This window comes from Erpetoichthys calabaricus, chromosome 11 (genome assembly GCF_900747795.2).
Source record: "Erpetoichthys calabaricus chromosome 11, fErpCal1.3, whole genome shotgun sequence".
Lineage (NCBI taxonomy): Eukaryota > Metazoa > Chordata > Cladistia > Polypteriformes > Polypteridae > Erpetoichthys > Erpetoichthys calabaricus.
Genome location: NC_041404.2, coordinates 114,978,142 through 114,996,958, shown reverse-complemented (window position 1 = coordinate 114,996,958; position 18,817 = coordinate 114,978,142). Strand labels below are relative to the sequence as shown.

The following is an 18,817-nucleotide window of genomic DNA, read 5'->3' as shown; positions in this document are numbered from 1 at the left end:
AGGGAGCTGCACAACAATAACTGTGGGGGTGATGCTTTAGCATGGAGGCAGTTCACATTCCTCTGGTGGTCCTCCAAAGATTTGTGCTCAAAGTGCACTATGACCTTTGCTACATTTGAAGGGGTGGCAAATGGCACTGAGTTCTGTGATTCCACCAGGCTAGTCCCCACTCAAACTACAGTTGAGTTAACCACCACGCCATAAACCACCTCACAACTGGTGTGTCTTTTATGGCTACCATAGTTAGGAACTGGGGGAAGTACATGTCTCAGAGGGAACAATAAAACCAGGAATATAACATGAGGAATTGGACTTTAAAGCTAAATTAATTGGGTATATTTCAGCTTCAAATTCTAAATTAGAATGTTAGATTTGATGTTTTGTTATTTAGTGAGTAAGGTGGGTCCAATAAAAAAAATGTGTGCTACACAAAAAAAAAATAAGGTAAAGAAAGTTTGAACAAAATTTTATTAGAACAACTAAGTTTAGAGGGGTTTTGGGCCTTTTGACAAACTGGTATCCTACATTGTATAAAATAGAGTTCAGAAATGTTTATTATAGACAAGTTATGAAAATATTGAAATTTAATATAATGTACACTATAGTAGGTCGCCGTTAATTTTTAGTTTTTGAATTAGAAAGTGGCCACATTAGGGAAGGAAACTAAGAAATTGAAGGAGGTGTTTAATATTAACACAGACCAGTCAAACCTAGAATATTTTTCCCTGCTCAAGTAGGGAACCGGAGAGGATGTTCGCCTGTTGGGTGTAGCTTTCAGTGGTGATCCGTTGGATGGGAAGACACTTGATGCCCCAAACAGGATGTCCCAATTTATTCTGGCCAGAATTGGTGGCAGTCGGACCTCTCTGCTGATTGAATGAATTGAGTAGGGGAGATTACATAGGTTTATTTGATAGTTGAGATGAAGGCCTCATTTGACAAAGGGGATCCTTTCTATGACCATTCATTTTGTCATCAGATGCAAAGACATTATAAAAACATTTCTTTTGTTTGTATAGCAACTCCTAACATTGTAGCTTAGATATATGGACTTATGTTTAGGGGTCCGGGGTGGAGTAGATAGTTAAAATTGTTTTAAGTGAAACAATAATGTGGGAAACACTAATTTGGAATTGACGCATCACTTGAACTTGGAATATTTGTTTAAGATTTAGGCAATCCAGCTTCCATCTTGCATACAGCATCTCAGTCACTTGAAGAAATAAAATACAAGAGCTGCAGAAATAACCGAACACACCAGGAGTTACTAGAGTCAACTAGCTAAGGATTCAGAATGCTTATGGAATCAATATGAAATAGCAATGGCAAATTTTGCAGTATAGTGTATTTGGTGGGATCCTGGTGTAAGAACTAAATCTGCTGATGCAATTTTTCTTTTTGTTCTAATTGTAGGAGCTGTGAAGTACTTCAAATGTCCTTGGTGAGCCAAATCTGTTTGAGGGACTGAGTACTTGGGCAGTAGGAGGTGACTGGAAGGGTATGGAAACATATTACTAACCCGGACAGCCTTGAGGAACCCACAGTTTAGTTTGTCAGAACAAAATAGGGGTGGGGTACAAAATCTGTACATTTTTCTCTGCATTTTCATTATATTTTGCTCAAGACAACAAATGAAATACATTCAGGACAAATCAAAGCATACCCTCTTCCCAGTTGTACCTCATTTTTAAAACCGCTGTTCCAACAAAGAAAGGAAGACATGCTGGTGCCTAAGGCTATTGATTAGTTTATAACCTGGGCATCTGGGACAACAAGTAGCTAAATTATTTTACAGCCTGGAAAAGGAAGACATGCCGATACCTCAGGCAACATCAAAAAAGTTTTATTGTTTGGGAAAACGAACAGTGAATTCATTCATCATATTGACAGCAAGCCAATCTGAACATCTAACAATTGCATCTTTCAAAACCCCCAGGTAGAATTTTATAGTTATGCCTTGTCTGAAGAGTGACATAGCAGGGAGGAAGAAGAAGGGACAAAGACGTCAGGAGAAGGGAACAAAGCGACATCAGAAAAGGGTGCTGCCAGTGTGAGGCCATTTTCATCTTATTGTCAGAAAAGAATCTAATGAAAAACCTAGGAGTGTTAGATCACAAGCCACCTGCGACATTCATCCTTGTCATCTTTAACTTTTCATAAACTTTTTCTAAAGACTATATATATCCAGACTTTACTATCAGTCCTATTTTCTATTATTCTTTGTTCTACTGGTATTATTCCTGTAAGAAATACAATGCTGCTTTTAACTTTCTATGCTTTGTCTTACTGTCTAGAGTAATTGAAGTAATAAGGTAGATGTCTGAGCACCTGGTGCAGCCAGATATTTGCCATTACCTCTGTGCTGCGAGGTTTATTAAGGGCTGAGGGTGAAAGCTCCACCCAAAAGTAGGGAACAGTACGTAAAGTAAGGCATTCTTGGCTAATACAGTATATGGCCTATAGTCAAGAAGGCAGAGCCTTTGTATGTTTAAATGTATTCTTGGAGACCAAAAGTAATATTTACGTGTAAGATATTTTTAAAACATCGTATGTTGTTTGTGCTGATAATAAGTCTATTAAAGTGCTGAGAGAGTGACAGGCTGTTTTATTCCTAAAGCACTTGTGTGGTTTAAAGTGCTAGAGATTTAACAGCTGTGTGTTTGTCATTCATGGGGCACTGTTGTGATTAGGGTATGTGTTTAAGTCAGTCTCATGAAGTCCTAGGAGAGTGACAAGTTGTGTTGTTCATAAGGCACTTGTGTGGTTTAAAGTGCTAGTGATTAACCATCTGTGTGTTTGTCATTCATAGGGCACTGTTGAGTTTCTGTGTGTATGTGTATATCTATGTATGCATATGTTAATCTTAAGGTGCAACAGTAGATCAACCCGGTAACTAATCTGATGAGTACACTTACCCCAGGTAAAGGGTATGTAGAGGGAAATATCACGATAATATAAGGTCGATTATAAAACTAATTGATTAATTTTGGGAAAACAAATGATTGTAATAAAATAATTTTTAAAAGATTTTGGCATAATTTGTTACTGATTTGTTGCTGGTAAAAAAATACGAGGCATACTTTGGAAACTGCATCCACACATTGTATAGCGCCGTGAGAGCTGCAAACATACCGTTATGGAATAAATGTGGTACTATTTAATTTGGTTAAAAATGTAGACATATACACTGTAATTTTAATATAAAATGTGTTATAATTTGACTTTATATTGCGTTAAAGGAGAATCAAACAGGACTTAAATGAAGTAGGTTCAAGAAAATGGTGACAAACTCTATACGAAAACTCCACCGTTCTTTCTTCTTAGCCCATGCTTTATGCGCATGTGCACAATAAAATCAACGTAAATTCTTTGAGTCAAGGAGCAATTTCTCATTAGATTGGAGAAATTCAAATACTTAATTTGTTCTATTCTGAAAATTTAAGTTGCAATAGTAAAGAAATAACATGTCAGCTCAGCAAAAAAAAAACAAAAAAAAAAGTCAAACCAACAGCACCACAGAAACACTAGAGTGTGTTTTTGTTTTGGATGGCACCATTGGTAATAGAGGTGTTGTAAGGCTGCTCCTATTGCTCTTTACCAAATATGCAATGCATCATTTTTGTGAGTTTTATTTGGTGTCTTCAATGATGACAGGTATCCTTCCAGAGCTTAGAAAGAGATCTCAGGGTGGACTGGAGACATGAAGCATCTCCAAAGGCAGAACTGACACCTTGTTAGTACTGTCAGAGTAGCTGGGGGCACCTTGAAGATTGTCGGTTGCACAAATAGTAGCTTTTTGTTTTCTTCCCTCCTCTTCTGTTGAGTTTCTTTTGCTCTGTCTTTCCATAGTTATATTATGCTTTTCAATCAAGGAAAAACTTGTGTAACAAACCTGTAAATACCAAAACATTAATATAAATACAGTAGGAGGGGCATGACTAGCATCCACTGTTGTACTGATGCAGATTTATTACACATCCTGTGTGTGATAGGTTTTGAAAAAGTCACCAACACACAGTTTGACGTTCCAATCGAGACGGTAGATGTGTGCCTTTTTGCACACTTAATTTTCTCTCTGCTGCTTGTGCATGAGAGGACAGAATGTCGGTGTCTGACCTGCACAATCAACACACCCCATTATGTTAATGCAGGCTACCACAGTGCAAGGCTTAGTAACTTCCACATTTCTCCTTCCATGAACTTTGAACAATCATTTTGCCTTTATGCCATACAACTGCTGCAGCATGATGAACCTTCAGGTGATCAAAGTCACCAGGTATATAACAGCGGTTTGGTGATACAAAGCCATATGCATCAGTTTCACTGTCCGTGACAATGTCAATTATTGCTCGATTCAACTAATGGTTCAGTTTGTTCTAAATTTGGCTATATAGCTTTTCATTTACTATTGTATTTTTGGTTAAAGGGTCTGATCATCCCATGGATATTGAGGAGTTAACCATTAAGTGACAGAATTCTCAGAAATATTCATAACTTTTTCCAGCTTGAGGTTATTTCATCCCCACTGTTCATGGGATGAAAAATCAAGACAGATGACTGCACAGTAACCAGTACAGTGTGCTAACTGCTAATGGAAGAAAAATAAGGTGGTGGACTTAATTATTTGGAGGTACTGTCACCATCCACAAGCCCAATTTCTACAAGTTTTGTGAAAGAAATGCACATTTTTCTGAGACAGTCGTGTGGATAGAAAATGTCATAGGTAATTAAAAGTCCTCTCAACGTTTTGAAATTGTCAGACAACTGTTTTACACCCAAACCACTCATAATTCAGTCGCACCTGCTGTTGAGGTACTGAGGTCTTTTCTTCTATATATGCATGTTTGGAATTGAAAGTTTAAGATGCAGCACCAGAACTTAGAGACTGTGTTAAAATTTGAAGATATTGTGGAAGACTGTTTCTGTTGTTGCTCTGGATCCTCTCTTTTTATTGTAGGCAGATTCCACAGCGGTAACACCTCTTCTTTCCCGTCATGAACAGATGAATTTTCAGGCATCCTTTACTTAAAACTAATGTGAAGTAGCATAGTACCCATCAAGAAGTTGGTATTAATGGTTGCCTACTACATGACATTTATCTAATGTATTTGGTATTATCAAAGAACTGCTCTATCCCAAAATTAGATCTTTTATATGTTAGTTTACCCCATGTAATTTGTAGTGGTGGCTGAGAAAAATTTTCAATCTCATGGGTTTGTAGAGAAAGAACCCAGTTTCTGATTGAGTAGGACACAAAGGTGACCAATGCTGGAAAACCGCAAACAATGTCAAAAATGGCCATTAGAGAACCTCACGTTATTTAATCCACATAAAGTCATACAGTTGTATAAGAGCCAATCTTAGAAAGTTGATGTTTAATGTTAAATTCATATAAATGTTTGCTTCATTTCTATAGCACGTTTCTTATAGCTGCCTAGAATATGGTATAGCCTTTTACCCCCTGTAAGTTATGAGATACAACTTTCTTCCCTATTGCTGTAGAACAGTGTGTTAATTAACCCAGTGAGTAAATAGTCCTACTGCTATCATGGACTGTTAGATAGGATCACAAATAGAACAGATGATGGCATACAGATTTCTGGCCATATCTAATGTGTTTAACTTGCTTAATGTGGCTTAAGCATGACTGTATGACCTAACTGAAAGAGTGAAACAAGATCTAAGCCTTGAACAGAACTTTTCTTTTACCTCAATTTTTGTTCTCTATTTTTGTGTGAACTGTTTTGCCTTGAAATTTTGCTAAAACTTTTAAAACAGATTTTTGGTCTGTGGAATTATTTGAACACGAGTCACACTGGTGCTTGAATCATCCAATGAGATACAGAACTTTGGTGAACTTGGAAAAATGCAGCTACAAGTTGTATGCTCATAACATACAAAAATGCATATATTTTTTGCTAAAATACTGTTGAATAAATAATTCAGAAAAATGAAAGTTTTGCAGAAAAGAGGAAGCCCCTTCACACAAGGGTCACACTTTAGAACAGAAGACCCACTTCTTTCCATCATTCATTGGTCAAGTCTGGGTTTCATTTCAAAAGCGCATACCTGTGTAAAAGGGGTTCCTTTTTGTGCACTACTTTTATTTTCCAAAGTAAATTATTTAACTATTTTAGCAAAAACTGTTTTGAAAATTGTAAGCAAGCAACTGGATGACCTCACAGTTGGATTATTAGACATTTTTTTTCCCCACTGGCGTTTTTGATATTGGCTGCTGTTGTCCATGCAGTGTACCAGAGTTAGTACTGTACTAGATGTGGATCAAGACCAGACTACATAGTATGGTACAAAAAGAAGACAATCCTTAGGTCTATCTGCTGTTGCAGTGAACAGTAGAAAAAGATCAATACCAAGTTTAACTAATTCACAGTATCTTGTTTTTGTTTCTCCTTGGGTTGCTCAGCTGGCCATCTGATTGCCTATTAATGGCAGCTTGCCAGCAATTTATGTTTTGAACTCTCTCAACTTATGACATGCTGCTACACATTCCTTGTGATTTAAAGGGACAGAGCACAAACAAAAAGTATGTTCATTTAAAAAATAAATCAATCATTAAGCTACATTAGATCGAAATGAATGTCGCTGTCACAGTTGTAAATGTTATTTACTATGAGTGAATGAAAAGGCCATTAGAAGAAACTTGGCTGCATCTTCCAAATCACAATTTCGAAAGCAATTTCTTAATTAGGGGTACAGACACTCATTTTACTGAAGAGTAATGGTTAAATGTATATTGATACCTAATTTCCTTTCTCTTGTATTGCACACTATAAATATTTCCATGCATCACTCATATGCTTGAAGTGAATGACATTTACAGTAACAGCAACACTCATTTCAAGCTAATGTACCTTAGCAATTGAATTTTTTTTATTGAGTTTACATGAGGTTTCACTTTTTCAGTGTGCTCTGTTCCCCAGTTGATAGGTAAGCAGACGGCAAACTGAGCAAATCGAGGAGAAACATAAAACACAAGACTAGCTGTCAAGTAGTTAAACTTGGTACCGGATCTTGTTCCACTGTTCACTAACAGCAGTTAGATCTGGAGATCATCTCCTCTTAGTACCATATCACCTAGTCTTGTTATGATTTAAAGCTAGTACAGTACCATCTCAGGTACACAACTGACCCTGTTGGGTTCCATTCCATGAGAAACTAAGTACTATCTCCTTGAAAACATTTTTCTCAGCCATCACTACAAGCTACATGGGCTAAGTAATATAATAAAAAAACACACCCCAGTGGAATATTCCTTTAAATTTGCACTTGAAGGATACAGTCAGGATGGGTGCTTGTTCACATTCAGTTTTGGATCAATTGGAAAACAGAATTTGTACAGTCAAACACAAAATTGGAGTATACGCCAAAAATCAGAAATAAGTCCCTTTCTGCTACAGTGTAATTATAGCCCTAAAGTTATAGACCCCAATGTGTAGATGTTACACTCTCCTCTGTTGCTCTTTGAGCCACACCAATTGTTGTTGATGATCGTTTCTTGATTATCAATGATCAACTCTGCACGTCTTGAGCCAAATAGAAACACTTTGCATTAATTGAGTCAATTAAACCTCAAATGTAAAACTACACTAGTTCTAGTAAGTGGCGGTTGGGAGCATGCACTGATACAGTGCACTTAATCAGGAAGTCTCAATTTTTATAAGCATGCTTTGTGGAATGCCCTCCAGGGCCTTTTCTTGGCATAATTAATTCATGGATGCTTTGTAAATCTAAGACAGACCAAAAGAAGCCTTTGTTAAGGCCATATTACATAATTGTATACAAGGAATAGAGGCATTTATGCAGTACCTAAAGCAGGCATATGGAACGTCTGTCCTAGAGGGCCATAGTGGCTGCAGGTTTTCATTACAACCCACTTGATTAATTAGAAACCAATGATTGCTAATCTCACTTAATTTTATGGCACGTTAGCCTATAATGTTTTTATACGGTAGATATTTTTCCTTCCCAATGAAATCGTCCAAATGATTTCAAGCCTAAAATGGATAATTTTCAGTGTCACATTTTTCTCAGAACCCCCTGTCAGAAGTAGCTTCAACTCCCACCTCCGGCAGAACTTCGACCACATCCCGAGGGAGGTGGGGGATATTGAGTCGGAATGGGCCATGTTCCGTGCCTCTATTGTTGAGGCGGCTGACCGGAGCTGTGGCCGTAAGGTGGTCGGTGCCTGTCGTGGCGGCAATCCCCGAACCCGTTGGTGGACACCGGTGGTGAGGGATGCTGTCAAGCTGAAGGAGTCCTACCGGTCCCTTTTGTCCTGTGGGACTGTGGAGGCAGCTAAGAGGTATCGGCAGGCCAAGCGGAACGCAGCTTCAGTGGTTGCTGAGGCAAAAACTCGTGCATGGGAGGAGTTTGGGGAGGCCATGGAGAACGACTTTCGGACGGCTTCGAGGAGATTCTGGTCCACCGTCTCAGAAGGGGGAAGCAGTGCAGTGTCAACACTGTATATAGTGGGGATGGTGCGCTGCTGCCCTCGACTCGGGACGTTGGGGGGAGTACTTCGAAGACCTCCTCAATCCCAATAACATGCCTTCCAATGAGGAAGCAGAGCCTGGGGACTCGGAGGTGGGCTCTCCCATCTCTGGGACTGAGGTCACCGAGGTGGTGAAAAAACTCCTTGGTGGCAGGGCCCCAGGGGTGGATGAGATATGCCCGGAGTTCCTCAAGGCTCTGGATGTTGTAGGGCTGTCTTGGTTGACACGTCTCTACAACATCGCGTGGACATCAGGGACAGTGCCTCTGGATTGGCAGACCGGGGTGGTGGTCCCCCTCTTTAAGAAGGGGGACCGGAGGGTGTGTTCCAACTACAGAGGGATCACACTCCTCAGCCTCCCTGGAAAAGTCTATTCGGGGGTTCTGGAGAGGAGGGTCTGTCGGATAGTCGAACCTCGGATTCAGGAGGAATAGTGTGGTTTTCGTCCTGGTCGCGTAACAGCGGACCAGCTCTACACCCTTAGCAGTGTCCTGGAGGGTGCATGGGAGTTCGCCCAACCAGTCTACATGTGTTTTGTGGACTTGGAAAAGGCGTTCGACCGTGTCCCTCGGGGAATCCTGTGGGGGGGTGCTCCGGGAGTATGGAGTACCAGACCCCCTGCTAAGGGCTGTTCGGTCCCTGTACAACCGGTGTCAGAGCTTGGTTCGTATTGCCGGCAGTAAGTCAAACCCGTTTCCAGTGAGAGTTGGACTCCACCAGGGCTGCCCTTTGTCACCGATTCTGTTCATAACTTTTATGGACAGAATTTCTAGGCGCAGCCAGGGTGTTGAGGGGGTCCGGTTTGGTGGACTCAGGATTGGGTCACTGCTTTTTGCAGATGATGATATCCTGTTTGCTTCATCAGGCCGTGATCTTCAGCTCTCTCTGGATCGGTTCGCAGCTGGGATGGGAATCAGCACCTCCAAATTCGAGACCATGGTCCTCAGCCGGAAAAGGGTGGAGTGCCCTCTCAGGGTTGGGAGCGAGATCCTGCCTCAAGTGGAGGAGTTCAAGTATCTCGGGGTCTTGTTCACAAGTGAGGGAAGAATGGAGCGTGAGATCGACAGGCGGATCGGTGCGGCGTCCGCAGTGATGCGGGCTCTGCATCGGTCTGTCGTGGTGAAAAAGGAGCCGAGCCATAAGGCAAAGCTCTCAATTTACCGGTCGATCTATGTTCCTACCCTCACCTATGGTCATGAGCTGTGGGTAGTGACCGAAAGAACGAGATAGTGAATACAAGCGGCTGAAATGAGTTTCCTCCGCGGGGTGTCTGGGCTTTCCCTTAAAGATAGGGTGAGAAGCTCTGTCATCCGGGAGGGGCTCAGAGTAGAGCCGCTGCTCCTCCGCATCGAGAGGAGTCAGATGAGGTGGCTCGGGCATCTGATCAGGATGCCTCCTGGACGCCTCCCTGGTGAGGTGTTCCGGGCACGTCCAACCGGGAGGAGGCCCCGTGGAAAGACCCAAGACACGCAGGAGGGTCTATGTCTTCCGGCTGGCCTGGGAACGCCTCGGATTCTCCCGGAAGAGCTAGAAGAAGTGGCCGGGGAGAGGGAAGTCTGGGTATCTCTGCTCAAGCTGCTGCCCCCGCGACCCGACCTTGGATAAGCGGAAGAGGATGGATGGATGGACATTTTTCTCTTAAGTATTATTAAACCCATACATTCACTTCAGTTTCTTAATCTAGTAGGAACTTGCCTCTTTGTGACTTGATTCTGCATTTTAGACAGATATATACAGAGAATATTTCAAATTGATATTAAATTTCTGCACCAATGGTTGAAAAACATAAAATTGGGAATATACATTTTTAATCAGTATTGCACAGAGAAAGAGAAACGGTCTCACACAAGCTCCTGCTCTTCTTTAGGCCAACTTGGGTCTGTTGAATTATGCTGAGACTTTTCACACTCATACTTTCAAAACATATACAGTGTATTCCTTCATTACTTTGCTGGTTATTTTTGTATTTATAACTGAGACACGTTCACTTTTTTCCAGGTCTCTGCAGATTCTAATACAGGCTGCCCAGACAGTGACATCACCCAAAGTTGAGTCTGTCAGCAATTGGTCCGTTCAGTTATTTATCTCTTCATCCTGATGAGTGTTGCAGTGACAGGAGAATGAGGCTGGCAGGCCAGGCTTACTTCTGGCAGATTACAGACAACCCAGCCTTCTAACTGCCCCTCTTAGCTTGAATTGGGAAGTACCTTGTTGCTTGCACCCCCGTAGTGGGAACTGAAGGCCTCATTTCAGATAAGCGTAGACAATATTGTACATCAGTGATTGTGTGCTTCACCTTACACACTGACAAATATGAAAGCTGAACTTTAAAACAACCAAACCAGATACTTGTTTATGTTCAAATAAAATTACACACAAAACACAATGTTTTATAGTTCTATTTAAGCAATTATTTTTCAAGCTTTAGAATAAGTACAATCAATGCATCTGTGATCTAAAGTACTGACAGACACGAATACACAGCTTCAGAGACCATGAAACAAAATGAACAGAAAACAAAATTGAAACTACATTTTGTTTAGCTGACATTAAAGTCATACATGTTACAAGATAATGATGCACCATGCAGACCTCCAAACATTACAAAATGGCTCTATTATTCAGAACAAGAAATGACTAATTTAACAGCAAGATACAAACAGAAATTTAAAAAATGCAGTAACACAGTAGTTCAGTAGGGACCATTTCCCTCCCCAGTTTCAAATCTGTAGTAGCTAACATAATTAAGTAAATTTTTGTTCTATTTTAACATCAGCTCTTAATGTTCTACTAATGTTTATTTAGTATGTCATTGATTATTAAAAACATGCCATATGTTGAATTATAAGCAGATATTGCATCTGAAAAATAACGAATTAAAACAAAAAAGCAATAAAGTAATGAGAGTTCCTATACGCAAACAGTTCATCAGGTTATACCAAGATGTGTTTCTCCTAAGTAATCACTTTAAATATATTGTTGTATAAAATTCCCCTAACATTATTTGTCACCAAGATTGCATACCTTAGGACTCAAAGTGCTTACCATGTGAATAATATAACTTCATAATCAATAATCCATCAGTTAAGGGAGAATTGCATAGCAAAAGCTACATGATGAAAACAAATGTGCCACAGCTGTTTATTAATTTGACACTTAAGTCATTTTAGGAGATGCATAAATTTATACATGAAACATACTTTTTTTAAAGTAAAGCCAAGTAAACATTTTAATATACACAAACCAAAACTCTGCAAGACACCATGAAAGCATAAAGATGCAGAATTCAGAACCTCCAGAGGGCACTTGTTTACATAAGTCAAACCTGTGTGACTTGAAAAATGAATATTGTATATTTTCTTCTCGCATTGTGGTTTGGGATTTTTAAGTTTTTTTAAGTAAGAAAAAAAAAATTCCTGAAGGAGTACTTTGTCAGGTTGATGTAATCTGCATTTGATTTACATAGAAGGTTTAAACCAGTGTTTCCCAAACTCGGTCCTGGGGAACCCCTGTGGCTGCAGGTTTTTGTTCCAGATTCCCAATTAGTGACAACACCTGATAGCACTGATCTCATTTAATTAGCTGGTATATTTTTTCTTCTTTTATTCGACATTCAGAAAAGCATAGCAGCGTGATTTTTACATTTATAAGACATTTAGAAATATTTCTGCTTTTTCTATATATTTAAATGCTTAATTCTCTTTTGATTTCATTATATTTTGCACTTTTTCTGTGATGTTTTCCCCCTTCGTTGTATCTTAATAATGACAATTTAAAACGAGCAGAGCATACAAGCAGGCAAACGACACTGAATAATCAAAGGCTGCAACTGCTTTAGCGTCAGCCCCACTAATTAGTAAATATTGGATTAATTAAACAATTAGAAGACCTAGAAAAGTAGAATGAAAATCAAGATGAAAATACTGTTAAAAAGAAAAAAAAATACATTATTCCTATATAACTGCTTGGTACATTTAAATTTTTTTTTTTTATAGCAAACTTAGTTTTCTATTTTCTATATTGTTCCCTAAACACAGAACTTGGGAAATATCAATTCACTTAATTAGACCAGGAGTTCAATTAAAAACAGAAGCTGGTTGGAACAAAAACCTGCAGCCACAGGGGTTCCCCAGGACCGAGTTTGGGAAACACTGGTTTAAACAAAAATCTAGAAATGTGAAAAAGGTAAAATCTGACAGATCTGATTTGTTTAAACTAAGAAATAGAACACTGGAAAGCAAAACATAACTTGTAAACCTTGTGACGTGAATGGTAATAAGCCAGCTCTAGTTTCACAGCTCTGACTTGAGAGCAGCTGTCTCAAGCACATTTCCACTAAAACATTTTTGCTCAAATTGTGAATAAAATAGGTCAGCTGAAGGAACTTTAGCCAAATATCACAATATTCTTAACTTGAGAAAATCCATGAACAAGACAAATACAGGCTTTTTAGAATCTTAGACTCCCCAACAAAAAAAAAAAAAAAAATGAACAGTTGTCTTTGATTAGAGCACTACACAAGTCAATGCCTAAAATCTGGATATATCTTCAGTGCTGAAGTATTTAATAACATAAGTGCATTCAAAGTTGTACATAGCAACACCAATAAATGAAGACTGCCATTTTGTTTCATTTGATCAGACCTTCATGATGCAAAAGTTTTTTTTAAAAAAAGTAAGCTCATTTTTAAGTCAGGGGTGCCTTTGTGCCACTGATACAACTCCAACATGGGCAGCAGTTTCAGCTTCTGACTTTGACATATAGGTGTGTAGTTAGGTATTCATAATTATTGATCAAAACCAACCTGTACATTATTAGGCAGATACAGTGATAATCTGTTCATTTACTATTGTATTGTTATTTATTTAGCCTGTACAATTAAATAGTGAACAACTTGAATACATTTTTTCTCATGTATAGGGTCAAACAGCAGAAAAGCAAAGAATTTCAAGAACTTAACAGTTGATAAAAATAAAATCTGGGAGAGTGAACAGTGATAACTGAAAGAAATGAAAACTGGAATGTTAAATGTCTATTGAGGAATAGTGTATTTTTAGGCCTTTAATTTAAACACAGTAACCATGTGTAATTTTCTGTACTCAGTACAATAAAACAGTAAATACTTCAGATGAATGAAACGGAATTTTCTCATGATGTACTGAAATAATAGGCAAAGATCACAGTATCCATTTGAAGGACAGAATGTTGCCAAAAATGTTTATTTTACATTACTAATAGATAAATGCACTTCAAGATAAGTGTTATATATGGAATAAGACACTTTGATTTAGGCAAGAAAATTTATAGGTCTCCTTAAAGGATGACATAAATAAGACTGGGGAAGTGGGACACAGATTTACTAAGTTGCAGGTGTTTATTAAACAAAGCTGACAGTCATGATTCCAGAGACCTTACCATAGACTGCCCAAGTAAGGCAGAATTTCGAGGATTTAAATCTCATCACATTAACCCAGCCAAAAGAGCATTACAGACATACAAGGATGCTGAAATAAATTTGGGCAAGAGAGTAAATTAAAAGCTGATGTCAAAGGCTTACAAGCTAAGGGAAAATGCACCAAAACACCATATTTATTTCAAAAGATGTGCCATTGATTCCTGAAACCTCATATGATCACAAGAAAAGTAAACTGGATCGGTATCCTTTTTATTAGAATGACTCATGGGGCTATACTGACTAAAAAAGGATCAGGAAATTGTAATAAAACATTCTTACAAAGCACAAGAATCATACAGCAATTTGACAGAAAGCAGACATGATTGTGCTAGGCTACTATTAAAATATAGAGACCATGTATTGATCAAACAAAAAGTGCTAGAAATTCCTGAAAGGAGAACAAATACATATAAATAAACAGAAAATGAACTTTATCAAACAAAAAAGCTACAGTGATATTATGTATACAGGAGTACAATCGTACCATCTTATATTTTAATATCAAAACTGGTCCCACTTAAAATTTGTATATTTTGTGTACATAACATTTACTGGATAGTGTACAATGGCAGCCCTATTCCACATCTTCAACAATTTGGCATCTTCATTAGCCAAGCAGCCTTATCAAACTTTTCATCTACAAAGGGTATACTGCATCTCTAGATGGCACTTGTGACAAGACAATTGCGCACTTTACCATATTTTCCCACATTTTCTTTTTGTAAAACTGCTCTTTGTGATCCTGAAGTTGATTAAGCAGGTTTGAGAATGTTGTGTCATATTTTATGAAGCTGTGTGTAATCATCTCATCAATTTCTCAGTCTGCATTTAACACTGGTTAGGGATTAGTTTCCTCTTATTATTTAGCGTTTAGCAAAACATGGTTAGCCAATTTTGACTTAGTTTTTGTTAATGCTTGCATATAATGGAGTTGCTCTACTATTTATATCTATATAGTTAGTCATTTTGTCTTTGTTTCCATTTTCCTGTGGTGTTTTGAGTTTATACTAGATACTTCTACTTTACTCTTTAATCTCTTTTCAAAATAAATCCCCTGAATAATACTGCAGCAAAGATACTTCTGGTGTGAAGACCGAATCTCCTTGAATGGGTGGCCTTGTGACAACACTAGTACATTTACCTTTGTAATCTCATTCAGCTGAAACTGAAGGAGACAACTAATAGAAAGAAATTGAGGCTGTGGTAATCAGCACTGGAGGTTTAAAATAAAGATTAATACATTATTAAAAAAAAAAAAAAAAAAAAAAAAAAAGAATCCACTGGGGTTAGTGATTCTTAAACCAAAAAAAGAGTATAATTTTTAAGTTTTTCAGTTAGTATATTTAAGCCTTTCCATTCTTTGTTGTCCTTCAGTTTGGCTCACACTCTGGTGCAGTCATCAGGGTGGGGTGAATGTCAGATAGCAGTTAAGGATTCCTTAATCTAGATTTTGTTCATCTTACTGTCTGTTATTATGCATGCATATATTTACTTTTGCTTATAATAATAATAATCAGCAATAAAACTAATCAAAGTTGACCGGGGATTATTTTAAGAATAATGAGGCTATTATTTGTTTTTTTTTTAAATATATAAACACTCAGCACAAGAAGTGGTCCTGCTGTATTCAAACTAAAGGGCACATAGTAAGCTTAATAAATTACTGAATGAAAATTTGCAACAATGAGGACAATTCACATTAGGTGAGATTTAGATTGCACTTTAAAATGATAACCGTGTAGAAATCAGCGTTTCTGTTTTTTTATACTGCTCTTGGTACACTTTCTTCAAAACAGGAGCAGCTGCAAATACGCAGCTCAAATACGTTAGCAAGAAAGTTTAAAAATTCTAAGGCGAATAACAACATTGGCATCTTTATAGATTGTTTAGCTGGTACAAACAGTAACTCTCTTAAAAAACTAGGGCTGAGAAGAATGCCATTTTAACACTTAGTCATACTTTGATGTATGGTTAGTAATCAACTCAACCCTGTGTCCCATTGCCAAAAATATCATAAAAGTAGCATCAGCCTCATATGTTAAATCATCTAGACAGTAACAGCAATGGATTAAACGTAAAACACTTACTACAAAGAAAGTAAGTTAAAACTCTGCCACAAGTGTGAAACGGTACAAATAAAAATCTTTAAAATAAATAATAAAATCTTTACATTGCCATATCTAAACTCCAGAACAGAAAAGGCAAAAGAAATGGGAGCATTTATACATGATACACATAGATACAGAGGGAGTAAAAAAAAAAATTCAGAATCAGTATCAAGCATGGCTGACAAAAAGGTAATACAAATAAATCTGCAGAGACATTTAAATAAGACGTTAAAGAAATCCTCAAATACCTAGAAAAGACAATGACATAAGGATGTCCTTCTGAAGATTCTTTATGAAGCAGTTTGTAATCATGAACTGCACAAATGATAACGCCATCAGAGCTTTGCTAGTCCAAAAGTGCAATCTAGACACTTCACTTCATTCGGATGTAAGTTAGAAGAAAAGCAGACAGTCAGGGCCAGCATCACAGAAGATGCTCATAGCATTTGTGTCACAATACAAAGGGAATTGAATTGTTGAGATGTCTAGAATTCATTCCTTTGCAGGTAGGCAAAAAAAAAAATACGAATGGCCCAGAAAAGTGTTTATAGGCATTTAAACTTCCATACTATAATTATTAACTGCAAAAAATGTATAGACTTAAATAACAATTAGTGAAATAACATTAAACCCAGTGTGATGACTGTAGAAAAGTTGTTAATGCAAATGTGGTCCAGGCTCTAATTCAAGATTCAAGTAGATGTATATTATTTAAATATAAGAATGTAAAACATACAATTAATTCCTTTGCCAGAAAACAGGCAAAACTACTAAATTATTTATCAACAATTATACAGACTTTGTCCACAGAACCTCAAGCAATGTTTTTCAGTTCACGTTGTCAGAAACTGGATATACTGGCAAAGACTATAGTCTCTCTTCACAGCAGAGGTTTTGAAGTATTTCTTTACAGCACTTAAAACAGACAATAATACACATTACTGTATATTTTAAAGCTTAGGTTCTATAAATTTAAGAAAAAGCCCAGAAAACAAGTAACTGAGAAAAAGACTTGAAGATGTATGCCCTACAAGCAGAGTAATAAAAAAATTGTGCAAAGCATTTGGTTGAGAAATTAAAGTCTTTGTTAATCAACTGTAACTTCTTGTACTAACATATTGTACAACAGTTGAATAAATTCCAATGCATCTGATGAATACTCTCTCTATATAGCAGTTACTGAAACTAGCACTGACTGCTTCCCTCTGTTAAACTCTCCTGTTTTTAAACTGATTATTAAATGCTTCTTATGTTGAATATAACAACTTAGAAAAAACATTGTATTGTGCCATTTAAATTCTTCCTTTCCAGAGAGATTTCATCACCTGTACTTTAAAAAGAAGACTTCTGACTGTACTGTAAGTGGTATTTAGGAAGGCAAGCAATAAGCATATTTTATTATTTATTAAGTTTAAATGTTTAACTCCACTGTATTAGAATAGTGTAAACTCAATACTTTACCAAGTTTTAAAATTCACACAAGGCTATCAAACTGGATTTGTAGCACCATGTACAAAAAGTGAGTAACTGTTATTCACATTGTATTAATCAAGGCACTAGATCAAATGATAAGCAGCATTTGTTTTCTAAAACAAGCTCTTTTGGTAACTAAAATATGCTTAATACAATATTTCAAAAAGCTGAATGTTTTCATATTAAAATTTTGAGAAGTATTGGATAAATTATTAATATAACTATATTTCTCCAATGCGCAATTATAAAGGATGATATATTCATCTTAGGCACATAATATAAATGGTTTATTGTCAAATTTCTAAAATTTTTCACATTGACACTTTAATTATAAAATTTGTTCTTCATCTAAGATTGCAGGGAAAAAAGTTATCAGTGATCCAGTGTGAAACCACAAATATCTTGAAAGTTAAAGGAGAAAAGGGTTTGTTTTCACAAAAAGATGTGGTGTCTTACTGTTGATTCTTTCTATTGTACATTTTAACTCTGTGCTTAAAGCATTCTGCCCTTTATAAATACAGCAATGCATATCAGAGGGTTTGTGGACAAAATATGTACTGGACAAAATTGAAACCCAACATGTTTCTTGAAAAAATATATATTTTACAGTAAGAATGTAAAACGAATGTATCGGACTGTAATGTCCAATCCACTTTATAAGGTGGTTTTTTTAAAATACTCTATGATTTGGTTTCCATTCTATTCAAGAAAAAAATTCCACCCCCACCTCACTAAAGGGAAAAAAAATTGGCTTGATTGATGCTCTAGGTAAAATTTAAGAGACCAAGTAGTGCTCCCACAGCTCCAAAGTAACCCTGTAAAATAGGGGGAAAAAAACAAAAAAATTCTTTACTAATGTACAGCCAACAGTTACGTCCAACAGCATGTACAAATTGTACACAATACAAACATTTCCATTTTAAAAATTAAGCACCCTGAGGATGAACAAGTTTAAAATCCAAAAAATAGAGTTTAACACTTAACAAAAAGTTAGCCATAAGGAGTAGGAGGAAAAAAATGTCTGAGAGGTCTAATGCCTCTAGCCCCTGGAGTTTGTTTTTTGTTTTGTTTTTTCTGTCCTTCTGGCCATTGGACCTTACTTTATTCTTTGTTATGTAGTATTGCCTAATGTTATCTTTGTATTTTCTTGTTTTTGTTGATCTTGTAAAGCACTTTGAGCTATATAATTTGTATGAAAACGTGCTATATAAATAAATGTTGTAATGCTCAGCAGCAAAATGCTTCAGAATCCATGAAGTTTTTAAGGAA

At 37.1% G+C, this 18,817-nt stretch overlaps 1 protein-coding gene across 1 annotated transcript in view; it reads right to left on the bottom strand.

Moving 5' to 3' along the window:
* Positions 1 to 10,900: 10,900 nt before the first annotated feature.
* The window catches only part of LOC114660809 (pantothenate kinase 3), an 84,059-nt gene continuing 76,142 nt past the window's right edge, over positions 10,901 to 18,817 (bottom strand). Inside the window, exon 7 of the mRNA XM_028813720.2 lies at positions 10,901 to 18,363. Within this exon, the coding sequence (XP_028669553.1) occupies positions 18,313 to 18,363 (51 nt within the window). The 3' untranslated portion in view covers positions 10,901 to 18,312. The remainder of the gene's footprint in view (positions 18,364 to 18,817) is intronic.